The 19,917-nt window shown below is 47.5% G+C and overlaps 1 protein-coding gene across 3 annotated transcripts in view; it reads right to left on the bottom strand.

Moving 5' to 3' along the window:
- GTF3C1 (general transcription factor IIIC subunit 1) overlaps positions 1–19,917 on the bottom strand; it is a 2,762,707-nt gene that overhangs the window by 149,126 nt on the left and 2,593,664 nt on the right. For all 3 annotated transcript variants that reach the window (XM_086940909.1, XM_086940911.1, XM_086940910.1), the window contains one exon: positions 19,627–19,891. In XM_086940909.1, coding sequence (XP_086797035.1) covers positions 19,627–19,891 — 265 coding nt within the window. The remainder of the gene's footprint in view (positions 1–19,626; positions 19,892–19,917) is intronic.

The following is a 19,917-nucleotide window of genomic DNA, read 5'->3' as shown; positions in this document are numbered from 1 at the left end:
TTAGGCAGTATTCGGGAGACCCCAGATACAGGACGTTGCTATAGTCTATGCAAGACTGGATTAGGCCCTGGATAACTACCTGTTTTGCCTCAAAAGGGAGGAGTGGCAGGATTTTTTCCAGCTGCCTAATCAGACCGAAGCATGTTGCTGACAATTTAGTGACTTGCGTGTTGAATGTCAGGGATTTGTCTAGCCATACTCCAAGACTCTTTATGTTGTCTTTGGGTGCAGGGTGATCGCCTAGGCTGGGGGGCCACAGAAGCCCTAGGGTGGAGGGGGCCATAGGGCCGAGGAGCATCAGCTCGGTCTTGTCCCCGTTAAGCTTTAGGCATGAGCTGGTCATCCAACTCTTTACCTGCTCCAGACAGGGAATCAGGTTGGTCTGTGATTGCTGGCTGTCCTTGTGTGCAAGGGAGACCACTAGCTGAGTGTCGTCCGCATAGGTAACGATCGTAATGCCATGCGGACGAACAATTTCTGCCAGTGGTCTCATGTATGCGTTAAAAAGTGGGGGGCTTAGTGAGGAGCCCTGTGGCAACCCACACCCCAGGGGTTTGCTTGAGGAGGCTGAGGCTCCTTCAAAGACACTGAAGGTACGGTCTTTTAAAAAGGACTTAAGCCAAGCTAGGGCTTCTCCTGATATTCCCAGACTTAGTAGACGGTGGAGGAGGATTTGAGTGTTGAGCGCTCGCAAAGCAGCAGTGGCGGAAGCGAAGATGTTACGCCCCCATGAATCCAACCACCGGGCCTCCCGTGACGGAGGAACCAACACCACAGGCAAGGACGGAAAAGGAGTCCGTAGAAGAGGTCCATGAGTAGAAGGGTGGAATGAAAGTCAAACCGGGTCGTGTGGAGCAGGACGGTGGTTGTGTAGGAGTGGCTGAGGCATCGGATCACCCATGGCCGGACACCCCCAAACCCCCAGAAGAGAGTTGTGGAGCCAAGCTTCGAATAGAAGAAGCAGTTAACGTTCACCAGAGCCCTGGTGGAGAACTTCCAACAGATGATCCGTAGGGAAAGGGGTGACTGGGTCACCCATTCGCAAAACGCCAGCAGCCGTGGAAATAGCCCGAACAAAGGCAACACTGGCCTCCGTAGGGCGCTGTGGGGGAGAAAGCTATTCCTCCGTGGGCGATGGCTGTAAACTAAGCTGTTTGTCCCCAAATCCAGCTGAAAGGATAAACGGCCAGCAGCCCTGAATAGTGGAGGATCCACGGACGAGTGGGGAACCTGAGGGGGCCCAGGGAAGTCAGAGAAGCTTGTGGAGCAACCAACCGCGAGCTGCGGAAGAGAGGGTCCGAGGGTTGAGGCCGCGTGGACGGTGAGGAGCCCTCCCTAGAAGACACCAGTGAAAAAGCAATGACGTGGCGTCCCGTCTCTGTAGAAGGAGACCAGGAGCGGACAAATCTCTGGCGAGGAAAGAACCTCTGGAGACGAGTCGAGAACCCAACGCCGGCACAGCACCATGGAGTCTGCCACACGCGCCGGCGTGACATCGATTGGCGCCGGAGTGGTCAGAGGCGGCGCCGAGTCGACCTCCACCACCTCGTGCTCCCTAAGAAAATGGGGCGGGGTCGGAGCCAGATCGGCTAGGGAACGGCACCGAAAAGGTGCCGGCTAGACCTCACAAGAGGCAGCCGCCTGTGTAGAGGACCGAGAAGGATTCGGTAAAGCACCCCAGGTCCAGGCCTCCACCCACGGCACCACCAGGGCCGGGAAGGAAATCCTTTGTGCCAAAAAGGAGCCGGGCCGGCCTCTGGCGAGGTAGCCGCCTGCTCAGAGGACCGAGCAGGACTCGGGGACAAGCTCTGAGTCCCGGCGATCTCCTGCGACGCCACAGGGAGCCCAGTAGGGATTTGCGGTGAGGCAGGGATGCCGTGGGTTGAAGAGGGTAGCCCCGCAGGACCGCACCTCCTACGACCTGAAGCCGAACCCGTTGGCGCCGTGGTCAAAGCCGCCGGCGACTCAGTGGAAGTCCCAGCGCGAGGCAAGGGATCCGCAGACGTCTCAGGAGGTGGAGGCGGGGCCAAAGAAGCCTGCAGAGCCACACCGTGGGCTGTCATTTGGGCCCTAGTCGCCCGATGCCAGGAAACGGCTGGTAGGGTGGCGACAGGCGAGGGCGCACGACCCGAGGGGAACCCGCGCCCTCTCCCACACGAGGACAAGGCCTCGGAGACAAGCTGCAGGACCTACAAGCGGGCGAGCAACGCCCTTGAGTCCGTGGCGAAGGGCGACGGCGCAATCAGAATCGGCGGCTCCTGGCTTCGGAGGCAGGGGGCGGATGCTGGGACCTGGACAAGCGGGTCAACAGCAATTTCATTCGGCGCTCCCGCCGGGACTTCGGTTTAAGGTGCTGACAAGCGTCGCAGTCTGTAGAGTCATGGTGCTCGCCTAAACACCACATACAGATAGGGTAAGGGTCCGTCGCCGACATCTGCCGTGCACAAGAAGTACACGTCTTGAAGCACAAAGGCATTTGCACACTGTTCCTCAAAGCAAAGCGTGAAAAGAAGGCCTAAAAATAAGCCATGATTTCTATTTGCAAAGTTCATGATCATGTTTTCATTGAAGAAAAGAGTAATTGAATTTTGACATTGTTCAGCACATATGACTGCGTTGGGTGTTTGCACCTATTTCTTTGTCTACACTTTTTGCGGGTGATGGCTATTTATATTGTTTTTTTCGATATAATTTACTAACATTCTCGTGTACTCAGGAAATATTTTATAATCGTTTTTCCAACCACATTCTGTGTATGTAGATTGATTCGGGATTTATTAGCTGGTTGGTAGAGCTGTGGTAACTGTCCCATTTTAAGATGGCCGACGATTGTGGATCTCCGAATAGGTGGCTGTACTAGTCCGCTTTTAGTTTTAGTTTCTGTGTCATAACATCGCAATAGTTTTTTCGCAAGCATAGGCGTCGTCGATATTTAGCAGAGGAATTGAGGTAGTTTAGTAAAAGGTACATGAATGGGCCCATTTTAAGATGGCCGACGTTTGGGGTTCACAGAATTGGTGGCTGCACTAGTCCACTTTTAGTTTTAGATTGTGAGTTAAAATATCGTGACAGGTTTCTCGGAAGTAGAGGCGCCGTTGACATTGAGCAGTGGAATCAAGGTCGTTTAGTAAGAGGTACGTGAATTGTTAACACCGTGACATAAGAGCTAAATTACGGCATGCTCCACTCTTGAGTAATGAGGCTATATGTTTTTTCTACAGTAGAGTGAACTTCGCTTACTCGCATTTCTTGTTTACGGAATCATCAGCAAATAGCAGCCTTTCAGGTATTTGCGTGTACTCACAAGCGTTTTTAATGTAATTCTAGATCGGTCAGCACCATAGTAATTTCTTAAATGAGTCATGTATGTCATTCCATCACAGGCTAATGAATTCAGATGTCGTCCGCAGCAGGACTCAGTTTCATTTTTCCGAGACCGTTTCCAATTTGAGAAGTTCTTAAGGTATTAACGTTTATGAGCCAGTCTGCAATTTTGATTTTGACTGCTGTGAATCGGGTGTTGATACTGTGCTTTTCAGGTCTCGTAGAGAGACCTATTGCAGTCAAACCACAAAGCTGACTTCACGATGAGTATTTGTAAAAGTGCACGTGCTCGTGAATGCGCTTCTATACACCTGCCTTGCTCTTCAAAGGCTCCCCTTACCATTTGCTCCTGCCTCCCCGCCCACTGCTTCACACTTCACGGCCGCTAGGCCATGACTCGCATTTCTGCCCAGCCATCTGTTCCCCAGCTCCAGCACCTCCCCTCTCTCTCTCCCCGCACACAGCCTTACTCAGATTTCTCTCCCCTCCCCAGCCAGCTCCCACCAGGCCGCGTTCCTTCCAGCCTTTCCTCCTCTCTGTCCCTCTCTCTCCGTACATCCAGCGCAGAATCCACGACTGTCACGTCAGTGCCTGCCATATTAGGCATTCCACCACATATCCGTGTTACGAGAAACCATGTCAATTTTTGAATAAGTTGCATTGTAAATGCTTGTTCACACCTAGGAGCTGTCTGTTTAGATACGTTGGCCAGCGAATCCTCCTCAGAGAGCTGTAAAGCCAGCAGGTTTAGTTTGTCATAGTCGAATTGTATCTGAATTCATAAATGGTAGTGTTTCCTGCCATGTGTGTTCTCACGGAATACATTTTTAAATATGCATGGTTTCATTTCATCCTTTATTATGCAGAATCCAGTCTACCAGATGAGTCGTTCTGGGATACAGGTTACTGAAAACGCCACTTTGACAACAGGATTGTAGAGGAAAGAAGGAAACGTGATGTGGTGTTTCAGTACTTTTTGCTAAAACAATGAACTTCGACCCTGCCACTTAAGAACTCCGCACGTTGCTCACTCCCATCATGCAGTGAAGCAGCTTGTGTTTCCCCCCCCCACTCACTTAGGAAGAACACTTGACACTTCTGCCCCTGCTTAGTGATGTAGGTTTTACTAGAAATGCATTTCCCATGTGATTTTTACCAGCACATAGTTTTCTAGGACCGTCTGTTAGAAGAGCTGCTTTGATGCTTTTTAGGTTTTAACTGGCGATGCGTACTTCAGTACGCATGCGCCAAAAAACCTTTTGATGTGTGTGTGTGGGGTCGGGAATACGCCCTCTCCTCCCATTGGCTAGCTCCATAAATGGAGGCTAGCCATTGGCAGGAGGGGGCGTCCGTCAATCTCGGACCAGATTCGGGGGCGTTCCCGAGAATTTTTGGCTTTTGGCGACGTCACGCTACGTCAGCCAAAAGCCCTCGGGAACGCCCTTGAATCTGGTCCGGCATTGAGCCGCCACCCGCCTTCGGTGTTGCCGAGCAGGTAAGTGTGTACCCGTTCCCGCCCCCCCTCCCGCTGTCTAATTAGTTGTTAACTTGGTTCCTGTTTCCGTTAACCCGCCCCCCTCCGCCGTTCCCGCCGCTGATGGATGGCTCTCGCCAGCTCTTCTAAGACTGCACGGACATGTCTCTTTCTCTCCGCGCTCCCAGGGTACACTTGCTGTCCCGACAAGAACCCTTTCACTGCAGCCGGCCCATCTGTCTCTTCCGTGTGCATTGATCGTGCTGCCTGCTGTGTGCGTTTCTTCTCTTTTCTGCCCTAGCGAGTGCTCACCTCGCTTTTTTGTAATTAAATTGTCCCCTGGCAGGCGCCCAGGGACCTTGCCGGTATTGTTTATTATCACCTCGAGGTGATTTGAAAGTCACCTTTCAGTCCTGCAGCCCCTGCACTGTTTTGAGCTCCTACACGACCACAGAAGTTCTTTTCGTTCTACAAGGAGAGATTTGTATATGTTTGCTTTGTGTTTCTCTATGTTTATTAGTTCTCACAGGTTGCAGAGATCTCCAAGGCCTGTTCAAATCTGTCCCATGGAGCCGTGGTTTAAGGCTCCCATCATCGTTTGTCAGCAGTCGCCTGGCAACCCAGTGAGTTTATTGGGGGGGTGGGGGGGTGGGGTCCTCCTCTATTGGTTGGGGTGAACCTGCTAGCCACCAGAGTCTAGGCGCTACTGTTGAATGTCCGAACGGAAAGGTGGAGCTCTGTAACCCAAACCCCGTGGCGGGAAAAATAAATTGAGCAAAAGTAACGTGAGGCGGAGTAAGAGTACAGCTTTCCTACAAGGTGCTAGAGCTGATGTCAGCTGGGAGCGAGAAAGGGGTCAGGAAAGGGAATGAAGGGGCAGGAACGCGACATGGAGAAGGAGGAGGTGGGGGTAACAGAGAACAGCACAAAAAGTACGGGGAGGTGCCTATGGGAAGACATTAAACTGGGTTACGTTTTAATCGGCGGGCTCAAATATGGCATCTGTCACATGGCACAGTCAGGAGACTAACACGAATTAAGGAAAGGGCAAGCAATATGGGGGAACACGTGTGTGTGGTGGTGGTGGGGGGGCTGGGGGTCACTGAAGGGGAACACTGTCCTCTGGTCCTGGGGTCGTCACTCGAGAATCCCAGCTGACAGACATGATGGGGGCAGCGTGAGCCCGGGTACCAAACGCATCACATGTAACAGGCAAGGAGGCAATGCTGTGGCAACGAGGCGCACAAAAGACCCCGGGAGGCGGTAGGCGCTTAACAAATTGTGTCACATTCTCAAGATAGGTTCTGGACTCAAGCGAGACTCCGCCCCCCCCCCCGTAGGAGAGAGAGCTCAGAAAGTTTAATACAAGGCCTGCGATGTTCAGCCCGCCCTGCCTGATATCCCAGCGCTGGCGGAGGGGGAGGGGTGGGGGGTAGACCTTTAAGTGTTGAAATTTCCACCCCACTTTGCCCAGGGTCGGGCAGTGCCGTAAAACCGCCCTGACGGGGATTTCCCCAATATTGAAATAAATAGGGCCGGTTTTAGGGCAGTACGACTGGTGGTGGGGGGAGGGATTGAGAGGGGGCTCTGCTTAGCAATAACTTAGTTCTTTTTGTTCTACAAGGAGAGATTTGTATATGTTTGCTTTGTGTTTCTCTATGTTTATTAGTTCTCACAGGTTGCCGAGATCTCCAAGGCCTGTTCAAATCTGTCCCATGGAGCCGTGGTTTAATGCTCCCATCATCGTTTGTCAGCAGTCGCCTGGCAACCCAGTGAGTTTATTGGGGGGTGGGTGGGGGTGGGGTCCTCCTCTATTGGTTGGGGTGAACCTGCTAGCCACCAGAGTCTAGGCGCTACTGTTGAATGTCCGAACGGAAAGGTGGAGCTCTGTAACCCAAACCCCGTGGCGGGAAAAATAAATTGAGCAAAAGTAACGTGAGGCGGAGTAAGAGTACAGCTTTCCTACAAGGTGCTAGAGCTGATGTCAGCTGGGAGCGAGAAAGGGGTCAGGAAAGGGAATGAAGGGGCAGGAACGCGACATGGAGAAGGAGGAGGTAGGTAGGGGGGGGGGGGTAGCAGAGAACAGCACAAAAAGTACGGGGAGGGGCCTATGGGAAGACATTAAACTGGGTTACGTTTTAATCGGCGGGCTCAAATATGGCATCTGTCACATGGCACAGTCAGGAGACTAACACGAATTAAGGAAAGGGCAAGCAATATGGGGGAACACGTGTGTGTGTGGTGGTGGTGGGGGGGGGGGGGCTGGGGGTCACTGAAGGGGAACACTGTCCTCTGGTCCTGGGGTCGTCACTCGAGAATCCCAGCTGACAGACATGATGGGGGCAGCGTGAGCCCGGGTACCAAACGCATCACATGTAACAGGCAAGGAGGCAATGCTGTGGCAACGAGGCGCACAAAAGACCCCGGGAAGCGGTAGAACATTGTCACACACTACACCTGCTCTACCCTCTCCACGCTTGCACTACCACCATTCCTCCTTCCTTTCAGTTGTAGATTTACCCCATCGGAACCTGTGATTTATGAAAATTCCATCATGTGACAGTTACTGCAATGTAACTAGCTGGAATAAGATGCTGTATGCTATTCTGAAGAAATTAAAGATGCTAGACTATAATCTAAGTTCACGCCTGCTTCGTTGCAGTCACTGATTCATGTACCCCAATTGCACCCTGTCATAGCACTGAACTGCCAGTGCCTGTAACCCTGCAACCAAACACGTCAGTACCCACTCCACCACCACTGCACAACATCCCATCAAAGCCAAGTACCCATTCCATCACTGTGAACCACAACAGCTTCCCATTGCAGCAAACTAACAAACTCCCACACAATTACCATTCTCACCCAAGACCATATTATAGTTACTTGATTTCACCCATACACCATCGTGTTTCATCAGTGCACTTTGAATATGCCATTGTAATACCAGTAAACATTAGCGCAATGCCACCAACAATCCTCGCTTTGCCAAACCCACCACTCTTTGTCTGGGACATGCAGCTCTGTATAAATGCAACTGCAGAACAATAGAACCAAAACTTTTATAATACCACCCCCATGAAAGCATTGTCACCTTAACATGCCCCATTATCACCCTCCATCAACAGAATATGCCCAGCACCACCATAACCTGCCTCTGCTTTACCACCCTTAAAAACCAAACTATATCTTCAACACTGCAGACAAACTGCAATTGAGATACAAAGTGACATAACACTAAATAGCATGATAAAATAACACAATAAAAACCTTCATAAGTACCACACAACATAGTGAAATTATAAGTTCCAGTTTCTTATTCACTCATCTGATTTCTTGTGGGAGAGGTGTAAAGTAAGGGCTAGAATGTTCATGCTTGAATTACCAAGACTCCAGATTGTGATACAGAGCCCTTCACAATGCTTAGCTGTGTGCACTGAGCCTAAAGTAGCACAGTACAACCAATCCACCACACATTTTTTCTTAACAACAATAAAGTAGTTTTTTTTGTGCGAAAACAAAGGAAAAAAAGTCCAAACAATGTAACAACATTGGAAAGTATTTCAGCACAAGGAACCCACAAACACTTGAAAATTACAGGTCTTCACAGCACAAATCCTGTTAACGCTTGGGTTTGTGAAACTATTGACCTTTGGGTCATACCTGACTGCCTTTATCACTATTATTTACTTTGGTGGTGGGCACACTTGTCTCTTCACATTAGTTTGGTTGTAGACTCCAGCTCCACCGAGGCACCCACCACACAGCTCCACCGATGCACCCACCACACAGCTCTGCGGATGCACCCACCACACAGCTCTGCGGATGCACCCACCACACAGCTCTGCGGATGCACCCACCACCCAGCTCCGCTGATGCACCCACCACCCAGCTCCACCGATGCACCCACCACCCAGCTCCACCGATGCACCCAGCTCCACCGATGCACCCACCACACAGCTCCACCGATGCACCCACCACACAGCTCCACCGATGCACCCACCACACAGCTCCACCGATGCACCCACCACACAGCTCCACCGACACAGCTCCACCGATGCACCCACCACACAGCTCCACCAATGCACCCACCACACAGCTCCACCTGAGTGTGAAAAAATGTGCGTGCAGTGGGGCGGGCACACATTGCACAAGGGCTGTCGTGACGCCGTCGTGCCCCGAGAGGAGTGCACTATCCCAGGACACATTCTGTGTGTGTGGGGCTCGCAGTGTGTGGGGGGGCTCGCAGTGTGTGGGGGCTCTGTGTGGGTGTGTGGGGGCTCTGTGTGGGGGGGCTCTGTGTGGCTGTGTGTGTGGGGGGCTCTGTGTGGGTGTGTCTGTGGGGGGCTCTGTGTGGCATTTGCGAGAGATTAAGCTATTGGCATTGTAAATGACAATGCCATTTATTTATGTAAAAAAACCATAAATAAAAATAATGTCAAGAGCAATGCCAATAGCTCTAACTTTAACAAAGGCAAAACCATTGCATTGTAAATGCTTGTTCTAATTATGTTCTTTGATTCAGTGGCTTGCCTTCAGGACTATTAAACTGTTAAGGAATGTGGCCATTGACAGAAGATGCCATACAGATTCATCTCAGTCATAATAGCAGTAGTCACGTGTTCCTGTATAGTCCATTTCATATGAAGCAGCGATACTGCTCATGCTCCCTCCCAGAAAAAAAAATGTGATTGAGGCTTGCTTTGATCTCTCTCCCCTACATCAACTGCTAGTGAAAGTCAGTGTTTTTGTAATTAATCATGGCATCATAATAACTACATGAGCCCAATGTCTTCTTGCCACAACTATATAATCAGACTGATAAGACTGGTAATGATTCTTGCTGCCTTTATTTGGGGAAAAAATGGTATCATCCTCAGCCTTTCTTTGTAATACTTTGGATTTGATGTTACAGTTTAAATCGCTTTATTGGCATTTTCATATGAAGATGGCAACAGGTAGAGAGCAGCACTGCCGAGTCCCGGCCTCTGTCTCATCTCACCCGACCATCGCCGGAGACTCGACCTCCGGCGCACTCACCCGCCTGTCACCTCTGAGTCAGAGCGCACTCTGCTGTCACCGTTCCAGCACTCTCGTTTCAGTGTCAGACCTCTCTTACTCTCGTCTCAGTGTCAGACCTCTCTCACTCTCGTCTCAGTGTGTGTCAGACCTCCCCCCTTACTCTCCGCTCTCATCTCAGTGTCAGACCTCTCTCCCCTCTCACTCTCCGCTCTCTCTTCCCTCTAACGGTCCCCTCTCACTCTCCGCTCTCTCTCCCTCTCGCTCTCTCCTCTCACTCTCCGCTCTCTCTTCCCTCTCACTCTCCACTCTCTCTCCTCTCTCTCTCTCCACTCTCTCTCTCTCTCTCTCCCTCTCCACTCTCCCTCTCCCTCTCCCCTCTCACTCTCCCCTCTCACTCTCCCCTCTCACTCTCCCCTCTCTCTCCCCTCTCTCTCCCCTCTCTCTCCCCTCTCTCTCCCCTCTCTCTCTCCGCTCTCTCCCCTCTCACTCTCCGCTCTCTCTCTCCTCTCACTCTCCACTCTCTCTCCCCTCTCACTCTCCACTCTCTCTCCCCTCTCACTCTCCACTCTCGCTCCCCTGTCTAGGCTGCTCTCTGACTGTCTCCAGTGGCCTCTGTCTGTCTCTGGTCACCCCTCCTCACCATCCCACACCCTCACACCCTCACCCACCCTCAGACCCCCTCACCCTCACTCACCCTCACCCCTCTCACCCTCACACACCCTTACCCTCACCCTGACACACCCTGTCAGCCTCACTCCCCCTCACTCACCCTCACCCACCTTCACACCCCACTCACCCTAACACCCCCTAACCCTCACCCCCTCACACCCCCTCACCCTCACACCCCTCACTCACCCTCACACACCAACTCATCGTCACCCTCACACCCCTCACCCTTATCCATCCTCACCCTCACACCTCCTCACCATCACATACCCTCACATCCTCTCACCCTCACCCACCCTCAAACCCCCTCACCCTCACCCCCTCATCCTCACACATCCTCACTCCCCTCACACCCACCCTCACCCTCCCTCACCTTCACACACCCTCACCCCCCTCACCCTCACCCACCAACCCTCACTCACCCTCACACCCACTCACCCACCCTCACACACCCACTCACCCTCACACACCCTCACACCCCTCACCCTCACACCCCTCACCCCTCACACTCACACCTCACCCTCACACCCTCACCCACCCTCACAACCCTCACTCACCCTCACGACCCTCACTCACCCTCCCTAACCCTCACCCTCACACACCCTCACTCACCCTCACACACCCTACCAGCATAGCATAACGAAACCTAGCATAGCATTGCAAAACATAGCATAACAAAGCATAACAAAATAAAGCATAGGATAGAAAAGCCAAACCTAGCATAACAAAACAAGAAATAGCATAGCAAAACACAACAAAGCATAGCATAACAAAACAAAGCATTGCATAACAAAACAGCAAAACACAAAGCATAGTATAACAAAACACAGCATACATAAAACATAGCATAACAAAGCATATCAAAACATAACATAACTTAGCATAACAAAACACAACAAAACATAGCATAACAAAACACAACATAGCATAGCATAACAAAACAAAGTATAGCATAACAAAACATAGCATAGCAAAACAAAGCATAGCATAGCAAACCACAACAAAACATAGCATAACAAAAGATAGCATAGCATAACAAAACAAAGCATAGGATAGCAAAAATAAACATAGCATTACAAAAAAAGCATAGGATAGCAAAACAAACCATAGCATAACATAACATAGCATAACAAAACACAACAACACATAGCATAACAAAACATAGCAAAACACACCAAAACATAGCATAGCTTAACAAAACACAGCATAGCAGAACAAAAAAAAAGCTTAGCATAGCATAACAAAACATAGCATAGCATAACAAAACATAGAATAGCAAAACAAAGCATAGCATAATACAACACAACAAAACTGTGATAGCAAAGCATAGCATAGCATAACAAAGCATAGCATAGCAAAACACAATACCACTCAGTGCCACATAATTATATGCTACATAATTAGACTGCACTGCACTCAATACAACATACTCTCCAAATACCATTGAGTGCCACATAATTACACTCTACTGAATGCAACACATGCCACACAATACCACTCAGTGCCACATAATTACACTGCACTGAATGCAACATACACTCCTAATACCACTCAGTGCCACATAATTACACTCTACTGAATGCAAGACACACTCCACACAATACCACTCACTACCACATAATTATGTTACATAATTACACTACACTCAATGCAACATACACTCCAAACAATACCACTCAGTGTCACATAATTACACACCACATAATTACAGTGCACTCAATGCAACATGCACTCCAAATACCACTCTGTGCTACATAATTACACGCCACATAATTACATGCCACATATTTACACTGCACTCAATGCAACATACAATCCAAATACCACTCACTGCCACATAATTACACGTCACATGATTACACAGCTCTCAATGCAACATACACTCCAAATACCACTCAGTGCCACATAGTTATATGCAACATAATTACACTGCACTCAATGCAACATACACTCCAAACAATACCACTCAGTTCCACATAATTACACGCCACACAATTACACTCTACAAAATACAACGTAAATACACTCCATATAATACCACTCAGTGCCATATAATTACACACCTCATACTTAGACTGCTCAATGCAACATAAATACACTCGATCTATCTATCGCCCTTACTCTCTGTCTATCTATCTATCTATCTTTTGCCCTCACTCACTCTATCTATAGATCTATAGGCCCTCACTCTACCTATCGCCCTCCCTCTATCTATCGCCCTCCCTCGATCTATCTATCGCCCTCCCTCGATCTATCTATCGCCCTCCCTCTATCTATCTATCGCCCTCCCTCTATCTATCTATCGCCCTCCCTCTATCTATCTATCGCCCTCCCTCTATCTATCTATCGCCCTCCCTCGATTTATCTATCGCCCTCCCTCGATTTATCTATCGCCCTCCCTCGATCTATCTATCGCCCTCCCTCTATCTATCTATCGCCCTCCCTCTATCTATCTATCGCCCTCCCTCTATCTATCTATCGCCCTCCCTCCCTCCCTCTATCTATCGCCCTCCCTCCCTCTATCTATCGCCCTCCCTCTATCTATCGCCCTCCCTATCTATCGCCCATACTCACTCTATCGCCCTCCCTCTATCTATCTATCGCCCTCCCTCTATCTATCGCCCTCCCTCTATCTATCGCCCTCCCAATCTATCGCCCATACTCACTCTATCTATCGCCCTCCCTCTGTCTATCTATCGCCCTCCCTCTATCTATCTATCGCCCTCCCTCCCTCTATCTATCGCCCTCCCTCTATCTATCGCCCTCCCTATCTATCGCCCATACTCACTCTATCTATCGCCCTCCCTCTATCTATCGCCCTCCCTCTATCTATCGCCCTCCCTCTATCTATCGCCCTCCCTCTATCTATCGCCCTCCCTCTATCTATCGCCCTCCCTATCTATCGCCTATACTCACTCTATCTATCGCCCTCCCTCTATCTATCGCCCTCCCTCTATCTATCTATCGCCCTCCCTCTATCTATCGCCCTCCCTCTATCTATCGCCCTCCCTCTATCTATCGCCCTCCCTATCTATCGCCCATACTCACTCTATCTATCGCCCTCCCTCTATCTATCTATCGCCCTCCCTCTATCTATCGCCCTCCCTCTATCTATCGCCCTCCCTATCTATCGCCCATACTCACTCTATCCATCGCCCTCCCTCTATCTATCCATCGCCCTCCCTCTATCTATCTATCGCCCTCCCTCTATCTATCGCCCTCCCTCTATCTATCGCCCTCCCTCTATCTATCTCCCATACTCTATCTATCTATCGCCCATACTCACTCTATCGCCCTCACTCCCTCTATCGCCCTCACTCACTCTATCGCCCTCGCTCACTCTATCGCCCTCGCTCACTCTATCGCCCTCGCTCACTCTATCGCCCTCGCTCACTCTATCGCCCTCGCTCACTCTATCGCCCTCGCTCACTCTATCGCCCTCACTCACTCTATCGCCCTCACTATCTATCTATCGCCCTCACTATCTATCTATCGCCCTCACTATCTATCTATCGCACTCACTCTATCTATCGCTTCACCACAGCATCACTCAGCACCACCACAGCATCACTCAGGGGAAATACAACATTACTAGGCGCTACCACAGCATCACTGAACGCCACAGCATCACTCGGCGCAGCCACAACATCACTCAGCACCACCACAGCATCAATTTGTGCAACCAATCAACAACAACTGGTTCAAATATGTTCTCTCAATGTTTCAAGCTTTATTACAAATGTCACAAAAAGATGTTATTTCACTTCTGTGCTTGGATTTTCGTCACAATAAAATACAATTAACAAAATCACAAAAATTATTTACAAAAGTTTAAGCTATTGCCATTATAAATTACAATAACTTTTATTTAAGTATTAATTATTAAAAAATGTAAAAACCATTGTTATTTGTAATATCAATACTTCTAAGCCACGTAAATACAACACATATTGCATTACAAATGCTATAGGTTTCACATTTGCAAAATTTAAAACTATTGGCATTGTAAATGACAAAGCTATTAATTTCGCTATTTTCAAAACCAACACAAATAAAAAATGTGTCATTTACAATACCAATAGCTCAAACTTTCCTAATGCGAGACCTATTGCATTGCAAATGCTTGTTCTGCTATGAGTTTCTTTAGGCATTCGTATACATAACGGTCTACCACTGTTGTCAGCAGCATCAGACTTCATCAATTACAAAGAGCAGTCATTTACCAGTTTTGAAAGGTATAGACCTTCATTAAGCGAGTGTTGAGCTAGTAACTGTCGGATTTATGAGTGCAGTTTGTAATAACAGCGTATTTTGTATCACTTTCATGCCACAGATTGGTGTATTTTCAACAACGTGATTTGCTAATCTGTTGTTGTTCACGCGCCATCCATCATTGGTTCTGATATCAGGCGTCGTTGCTACTTGAGGACGTTCTTCTTTTGAGGTATAGGGTGAGCATAATTTAGTTTTAAACAGACATGGCATTACCAATTTGAATGGTTATCCACACATACGTTTGTGTTGCAGATTTGGGCTTCGTTCAGCTCCAGTGCATGGATTCAGCGCACATAGTTCGTTAAACATCGTAGGATGTTGGTAAGGGGTCTTTGATCGTGCATGCATGAAATACAGATTGTTTCTTTTGTGTGACTTATTTTTTACTTTTCTTCACAGTTTTTTGTTGATTGTGTTCACTTGGTGAAGGCATTAGCACGAAGCATCAAACGTAGTGTGTGTTGTTTCAAAAATGCTTTAATTGTCAGAATCACAGTGACAGTATTAGCTATGTAGTGTGCTGGACTACGATAACAGTTGACAGTCGTTTCCAAATATGTATTCAGTACCCCTGAAGAAGGGATCGAGAATCTCGAAATGCATTGGGACTTGGACACCATTTAAAGATTTTCAGTTCATGTTGGAACGTTGTCTTTTGATTATATGTTCATTATTATTTGTAATTTTGTGAAACATTGCAATATGCATAGTGAATGTAAAGTGACAATTCACAATATAGATAAAAGTGCAGCAAAGATGTGAATCTATATTTCTTTTTTGTTTAATGCAAGTGAGTTCCATTAAACAACCAAAAGTGTTGATAAATTGTTGCAAACTGAGGTTTCCTTTAGCAGTGCGGGCAGGGTCAGGTGATCCTTGACACTTGAGGTATTAGTCTTTATCTTACATTGGAGGGTGGCATCCTTCTTCCTGCCCAGCAAGCCCAAATAAATATTGAGAACTTCAACTAAAAATAACTTATTTCATCGAAATAAAAGGTGTGCACAGCGCAACACATTATTTTCATTCTAAAAATAGGCCAGGACATGATCCAGATCCGCGAAAGAGAAAAAACTGACGGCGGTGCGCCGGGGTGGGGCTTATGGGACCTTGATGACGTCACGCCCGCGGACGTCGTCAGGGCGGCGTCACGGGGTACCCCCGGCACGCCGAGATGCTACGGCAAAGAAAGTTTTCAGGATCCAGTCTCACACCTGGGGATAATTCTACGTTAAGTAATCTGCGGCTAGTAGTCTCTATCAGGTAGTACTGACGCACCCAATTCTGACTTAAAAGGACGATACAAGGGAAAGCCCAGAACCCATAAGTTAGTACTCCCTCACTGATAGGCATGCTGAAATGATGCAGTAGGAGATTAGAAAGAAGGATAGGCTCAGGATGGGTAGGCCCCCGTCCCTTAATGTTTAAGAGAAGGTCATAAAACCAGCAGAGGTCCTAGAGGGTGCGGGGTTGACCTTCTTAACATAAGCATCAGGGCTCATCTTCCTACAGAAATGTATCACTCAATCAGTCATCAGGAAGTGCTGGCAAGTCTACCAGGACAATATGTATAAGGCATCCTACAATTCCTTCAAAATGTCTGTTGGATGGGAGGTAACATCAATGGGGAAGAGGTTCATGATGGAGATGATGAACCCCAGACCAGGACATTGCATCCTTCCTCAAAAAGTACAACATCTTCAGAATGTAAAGAACCACAATTAAAATTCAATCTATCCTTAAAATGTTTTTGTTCTAAAGAAAAAAACGACAGCCGTGTCACTTATATAGCAGTGTTTGTTGTAAAACGTAAGAATCAGAAAGTTAAGCGTTTCTTTTTTTGGGGTGTCTGAGTGTGTCTTTATCCCACATTGTAGTGCATGCCTCTTAAAAGCAGAGTTCTTTGCAAAGGTGGTGTGCTTGCTGAGTAGCATTATTTGCCTTCTCAAGCAGTAATAACCATAAGACTTTGCATTCAAAATTAAATCACCCTTTATCATCGGTCAAATATATTTGCATTTATGTTATAATTGATTTATAAAGCGCTCGTGCACCGGGTTGGTTTCTTGGCGCTGCTGGGAAAGGGTGCCAGTGATGTGCTTTAGTTGAAGTTACTCATAAGCCTGTCGGAAGAGCCATTTTGAAGTCTACGGAATGTCATGAGGTCAGTACAGGACCTAATTTCTAGCGGCATGGAGTTCCAGTATCTTGGGAACAAGTCGCGAATCTCGATTCTCCAAATCGTTTTTGTTTAAAGGGAGGCGTAATCAGAGGATGAAGGTGAGCGGATCTTAAGTTACAGATTGGGTTGTGTCTTTTGATCAAGCTGTTAATGAATTTCGGGCTTTTGACGTTCAAGGATTTGAAGATGATGCACCCCAATTTGAAGGCACATCTCTGAGATATGGGGAGCCAGTGAAGTTTTTCCAGGAGGGGAGTGATATGTTGACGTTTGTTTACTTGTAAGACCAGTCTGGCTGCCTGGTTCTGTACCAGTTGCAGGCGATGAGTGAGGTAAGCTGGGATGCCAAAGTATAGGGAGTTGGCGTAGTCAATGTGAGAGATCACCATAGTGATGACTGCCAGAAGTTTAGCTTCATGAGTGAGGTACCTGATGATTTTCTTTATTTTTCTTAGTTGAAAAAAACAGGATGAAATGACAGACCCGATATGGGATGTCATGTTTAGGTCACTGTTGACCTGCACTCCCAGAGTTATGGTGTGTTTGGACGGAGTCGGGGTGTCCTAATTCCTTGGGCCAGAACAGAGGGCTCCAGGGGATACGTAGCCCACTCGTCAGAATTAGTTTTGTTTTATCGGGTTTCATTTTAATTGATTACTATTCATCCAGTACCGGATGAATAGCATTGTCAATTGAAATTCATGAATGGAAATCGGGGAGTCGCTGATCTGAAATGTCAACTGGAAGTCGTCCGCGTAATTGAAGGTTTGAATGTTCCTTTCTTTCAATGTGTGGACTATAGAAAGAAGGTAGAGATTGAAAAAGTGTGGTGAAAGCGATGAGCCCTGCAGGACTCCGCAGGTGGTCTTAATCATGGGGGCCGTGAAACTGCCCAGCTGAACTGATTGGGATCGGGTTGCAAGGAATGATGTTATCCATTCTAAGGCAGAGCCTTCAACCCCCGCATCCCTGACACTGTCGATCAGAATATTATGATCAACCGTGTCAAAGGCGGCTGAGCGATCCAGGAGCACCAGGGCCTGGGGGAGACCTCTGTCTGCCTTATCCCTCAGATTATCTAATACTGACAGAATCATCGCCTCTGTGGAGTGAGCAGGACGGAAGCCTGCCTGATGAGTGTCTAGATATTCTGATTGCTCTAAAAAGGCGGATAGGCATTTAGCTACATGGGCTTCAAGCAGTTTAGCCAGATATGGGAGCAGTGATATTGGCCGGAAATTCGTTAGCGTATTAGGATCAGCCCCTGTTTTTTTTTTAATAGGGGGATAATTATGGCTTTTTTGAAGGACTCTGGTACCAGACCCTGGCGTAGTGATTTATTAAGGAGAGTCACAGCTGGATTTGGGCATGCCATGAATATTTCCTTGAGGATCCTTGGAGGGCAGCAATCTCTAGGGGATCCAGATTTCACTTTGGCTAGTAGGTCAGTGAAAATTTCTTGGGTTATTGGTGGATATTGTACCAGTTTTTCCGGGTTCTTAAGTTTCATTTCGTCCGCCGGGCTCGGGCAATTGGGAATACTATTTTTGATGGTATTAATTTTTTCGATAAAAAAGTTGTTTAAGGAACCACATAGGATTTGAGAGGCGGTGGGTTTCACTGTGATTCTGTCTGGATTCGATAGTTCATTGATGATTGAAAAGATATCTTTAGAGCGATTTGTGGAATTGATAATTTTAGAAGAGAAGAAATTGGCTTTGGTTGTTATTATTGCTTTTTTATAAGTACCTCGTGCCTGTAGGTACTTGGTTTTATCCTCCCGGGAGTATTTATGTCTCCACTTTCTCTCAGCTTGACGTAGTTCAAGTTTTAAGCTTTTTAATTCAGGGGAGAACCACTTATGGGCTTTGTGGCGATGGGCCTGGTGTAGTTTCTTGAGGGGGGCAAATTTATTGCTGGCGGTCGTCAGTCAGTTTGATACATCTTCCTCGCCTTGATTAACAGAAGGTTGAGCTGAGGGGGTGATCCTAATTAGTGACTCTACCAATTGATCTTTGTTAATCATATTCCAGCTTCTGCGTGAGCCCGGGTCGTATTTATTAGTTATTGTATAGTTGAAGATGGTTAAGGTAAATCTAATAAGGTGATGGTCAGACCATATACACTGTGTGCTAAAGGCAGGGTGTTAGACCATACTTGGTCCAGAGTATGCCCTTTAATGTGTGTTGCCCCCTAGAGGACATTTAATGTCTAGGATGCATTTTACAAACAACTTGAATTTCATGGGTGTACCAAATCTAAATTTGGCAATACTGCAAATAGAACAAGCCCTGCAATGTAATGCAAAAAGGTCTGCCTTATAATGGAACCTACCCCTTTACTGTCTGGTGAGATTAGGCACTCAATAAGTCACTGTCATACATGCATTCTGTCAATCAATCTTGCACTCATGCTTGCACTCACGCATTCTTGGATTTACCCACATACCACAATAAAACACACAGGCAAAAACTCAACACGTATATACATGCTGGTTTTAGGTAAAATTTATATAACTGGCCCCTTAGCTTTCGGAAAAAAGTAAGTTTAGCTGTTATCTTTTATTAAATAAAAACCTTTTTGGAATACCTAAGAACATTATTCATAGTAATTAGTACACACACAGATATCTTTTTAAGAATTTCATCCATGACACATACAGTGTCATATAATATATTTATACCTTGGGAAGTATTGTTGGTTTGTTGTAATGGCTTCTTGCTTATGTTTTCAAGCACCAGGAGTTGGTTTTCATGGTTAGAAAGCGCCATGCAGTCTGCCGAGCCTATTGGGTCACTGAGGCCTTGCACATTCAAGAAATCACCAGACTCCTCAATTTTTTTCTTGAGTTTCAATGAATGTAACAGCCAGGGGCCAGAATACTTCATTGCAACAAATCGAACAGTGTTTGCTCCTACTTCTAGAGTCTGGTCCAGTTTTACCAGGTCCTGTGATCAAAAAATAGACAACATTA

Source organism: Lissotriton vulgaris, chromosome 10, assembly GCF_964263255.1.
Source record: "Lissotriton vulgaris chromosome 10, aLisVul1.2, whole genome shotgun sequence".
NCBI lineage: Eukaryota > Metazoa > Chordata > Amphibia > Caudata > Salamandridae > Lissotriton > Lissotriton vulgaris.
This window is presented reverse-complemented; position numbering and strand designations above follow the sequence as displayed.